General features: G+C 22.2%; 1 protein-coding gene across 3 annotated transcripts; it reads right to left on the reverse strand.

Moving 5' to 3' along the window:
• Positions 1-1,004: 1,004 nt before the first annotated feature.
• LOC141530565 (nucleoplasmin-like protein) lies at positions 1,005-3,740 on the reverse strand. Of its 3 annotated transcripts, XM_074247752.1 has the most exons (6): positions 3,469-3,740; positions 2,918-3,033; positions 2,378-2,591; positions 2,182-2,258; positions 1,849-1,938; positions 1,005-1,371 (listed from the first exon to the last, which is right to left on the reverse strand). In XM_074247752.1, exons 1-5 carry the CDS (start codon positions 3,488-3,490, stop codon positions 1,852-1,854), a joined length of 516 nt encoding a protein of 171 aa, XP_074103853.1. In that variant the 5' UTR covers positions 3,491-3,740; the 3' UTR covers positions 1,005-1,371; positions 1,849-1,851. The 3 variants fall into 3 exon arrangements, with proteins under 3 accessions (XP_074103853.1, XP_074103851.1, XP_074103852.1); XM_074247750.1 differs by lacking the exon at positions 1,849-1,938 and having other exon boundaries at positions 3,469-3,728; XM_074247751.1 differs by lacking the exon at positions 1,005-1,371 and having other exon boundaries at positions 1,560-1,938; positions 3,469-3,737.

Here is a 3,740-nt window from a genome sequence, read left to right on the forward strand (position 1 = left end):
TATAAAAAAAATTTTTTTTTATTTAATTAGTATTTTAACAAAGTGAAATATATAGATAAGAAATAAGAAATAATGCAAGCTCTTAAACCAACTTATCGCTATTTATGATTATACAAATATAAAAAGGTATTATAATTATAGGAAAATTAAACGACGAATATTGTTATTAATTATTATTATTATTATTGAATAATATATGTACAAAATTATGTGTAATAAAACAAAAATATACACATTCAATAAAATTAATCACACTGAAAAGTTAAATATTTTTATGTTTACATTGTAAATTTTTTTTATGCAAGAGTAGGTATTTTATGTAAACTTATTACGAGAATAGTTTTATTATTATAAAAGATGATGATGATGATGATAATGATAGTTATAAAAAGAAATAAGATACGTGGCGCATAGAATCTATTATAAAATAAATTAGTTATACCATGATCATCACAAATCACAAAATATTGGAATGATTATTTTACTTTTAAATATTAAACATCGACAGACTGTTGAAAATATTGAAAGAAAAAAATTATTTTACTAGGAATACTTTGAGTTTAAGAAAAATATCTGTAACAGTAAAAAATTTCTTACTTACATAATTATTATTTTAAGTTGTCAATACATTCATCTAACAGTATTCATAAACGAAAAAAAATATATATATATATATATATATATATAAAAAAAAAAAAAAAAAAAAAAAAAACTTTTAATCCACTGAAGATAAAAAAATATTATTAAATTATTCATCTTTTAATTGACAAAGGCTTGGATAAAGTTTTTTTAAGCTTTTAAGGAATCAATCGTATCCACGAATTTTTCAAGTCATACAACAATTCAATATTGATATTTATTATTTGGCCAACTTGTTAATGTAAGTAAAAAATTTTTAAATTAAACTTTTAGTGATTTAAAAAGTTTTTTAATTTTTATTTAAAACCATTAATTACATTTATAATTATCACGTGACGATAATCAATTTAATAACCAAATACGTGGATACGTTTTGTTATTTATTATAAAATAATAATAAAAATAATAAAGGTAATAATTATGATAGTTATTATAAAAATGTTAATGCGCGCGAAAATGCAAATGACAAAAATAAATGTAATTATTAATTAAATGGATTTTAATGAAAAATAATATATATTAACTTAAAAAATTGTGTGATCATGTATCGAGTGTGTGAAAATGAATATGTATGTTATTTTACGGTAAGACAGGGATGAATAGATGATGTTGAAAAATGAATATTTATTTTTTCTTGTTTTTGTTGGCTTGATTTTTAGTTTTAGCTGCAGCTGTCATTTTGGCATTCTTCTTCTTGGGCTCATCATCTTCGTCTTCTTCAACTTCTGTATCCTGTGTTACACATTAAAAATTCGTATGTATATCATTTATAATTTTATAATTTTACAGTTTAATATCGATTATTATTAATTTTTAATTTTTTTCTTTTATATTAACGCCAAGATGGAAAAATGCCAAATTTATCATAATTACAATAAAAATAAATATTATTATTTTAATAAAAATAAATAAAACATGAATTAATTTTTGAATAAAATAATTTATTTAATGAAAAAAGAAATTAACACTGAAGATATAGAAAAAAACTTAAATATTATAATCAAGTTTTTTAATCGCGTCTTTCGTAAATTAATACGATATTAACAATAAAATATAATATCGTATTGGCCATTGTTGATATAATTATTATTATCGTATTTAAAATATTGTGAAAATTTTCAAGTAATTAACACAGTGTTATCAAGTGCAAGTTTGTACATGGTAAAACTTTTTCTAATGGTATGTGATATCGTTGTCACCTGACTTAACTTTTTACTTGTCTATTGCTTCATCCATCTTGGCGCGTTTGGTGCCATTTTTTTTACCATCCGCGGTTTGCTTTCGTTTCTTTTGTGATGCCTGAAATTTTTATTCTATTTTATATAAAACCCCGTGAAATATTTATTTAGTTTTTTATTTTATTATTATTATTATTATTATTATTAATAATATCATCTACTTTGTTGATTTAATTAATTTTATTTGATAGAAATTTAACATTGATAATATAATTGTTTTCAATAAGTTGGAAAATTTCAAATTCATCTTATATATTTTTAATCTTTTAATTTTCATAATAAAAATTAATTATTTGTCTCTTACCTTTTCCTCATCCTCGTCTTCCATGTTTTCTTCATCCATTTCTTCCTCCAAGTCGTCAAATTCTTCCATGTGTGTCCCTATATACATATAAATAAATAATAGAGTATAAAAAAAAAAAAAAAAAAAAAATAAAATAAAATAAAATAAAATATAAAATACATATATTTGTATTTAGATGAAAAATAAAAATACATACCCAACAAATTGTGTCCCACTATGTGAAGAGGTCCACTACCTTTAACTAATGAAAAAGTAACTGGTGGATCAGGAAAACTAAGATCCAAAATAATTTGTTCAGTTTTTCCTCTTTCCAATAAAGCAATTGGTATTTTTATTAATCCTTTTAATCCCATTGCTTCGACTTGAAGAACATTAAGTTCACCGGGTTTAGCTTCTGGTCCCAATAAAGCCTTAAAAATAAATAAATAATTTAATTTTCAATTAACCGGGATACGAGTTAAATAATTGCCGCGCAAATCACTATTACTTAAATAAGATTTAACAATATAAGAGAGAGGAAAAAAAAAAAAACAATTAAATATAACCTCTTTACGGTAGCGTCTTCACCACATTGTCGTATTTGCAAGAAAATTAATACTAACATTTTTATTAATTTAAATTTTATTAAAATATCTTTTTTTTTTTTTTTTTCTTTTTTGTTCCTCAGCCGTTAATAATTGTTAACGTGCAATATTTATATATTGTTAAAATTGTAAAACTATAATAAAATAATTACCATTTTGATGATGAGTTTTTGGTCAACTCCAAAATGCTGGTTACCTCCATCCGCATCATCATTTTTATGCTCAGGATCCCAAACTTCACTGGCATTAGCTCCTTGAAGAGTTATTCCTATACAAATAATAAAAGTTATAAAATAAATAAATTATTTTATTAATTAAGCTAAAAAAAAAAAATAAATAATTGTTTTAAATATTTTCAACTATTATTATGATGAGTATTTAAATAATTATGTAAATTATAGGAATTACAAGGAAAAATAATAAAGATTAACAATTTTAAAAGATATATATATATATATATATATATATATATATATATATATATATATATATATATATATATATATATATATATATATATATATATATATATATATATATATAATAGTAGCAGTAGCCGATACATCACAATGGCCGAAAATCAACCGGCGTCCTGTTTATTCCATAGAGAAAGATTTTTATAAATATTAATCAATAAGTAAATATTAAAAATATAAAATAAAATAATATAATAATTGTAATAGTATTAATTAATAATAATTACCGTAAAGATATTCTTCTGCCATGACGATTGTAATAATATAAACGGATTTTCAGTAGAAAAAAGTAAAGGATGCTCCAAAGGCCGTAAAGTAATGAGTAGTGAAGACTGCAGAAGCTGGTAGAAGCGACTAAAAAGCCAAGAGCCTCAAGAGCAAGAGAATGTACGTTCGAGCGGTTGAAACTAAACTCACACACACTTGTCGATTTAGTCTACTTGTATACACATATTACTTGTATACAACATACGCAACTATAGGATTGGTAGTATTAGTA

The sequence above is a fragment of the Cotesia typhae genome, unplaced genomic scaffold, assembly GCF_013202065.1.
Source record: "Cotesia typhae breed Kobodo isofemale line unplaced genomic scaffold, CoteBio_Ctyphae contig_5, whole genome shotgun sequence".
In the NCBI taxonomy this organism is placed as follows: Eukaryota; Metazoa; Arthropoda; class Insecta; order Hymenoptera; family Braconidae; genus Cotesia; species Cotesia typhae.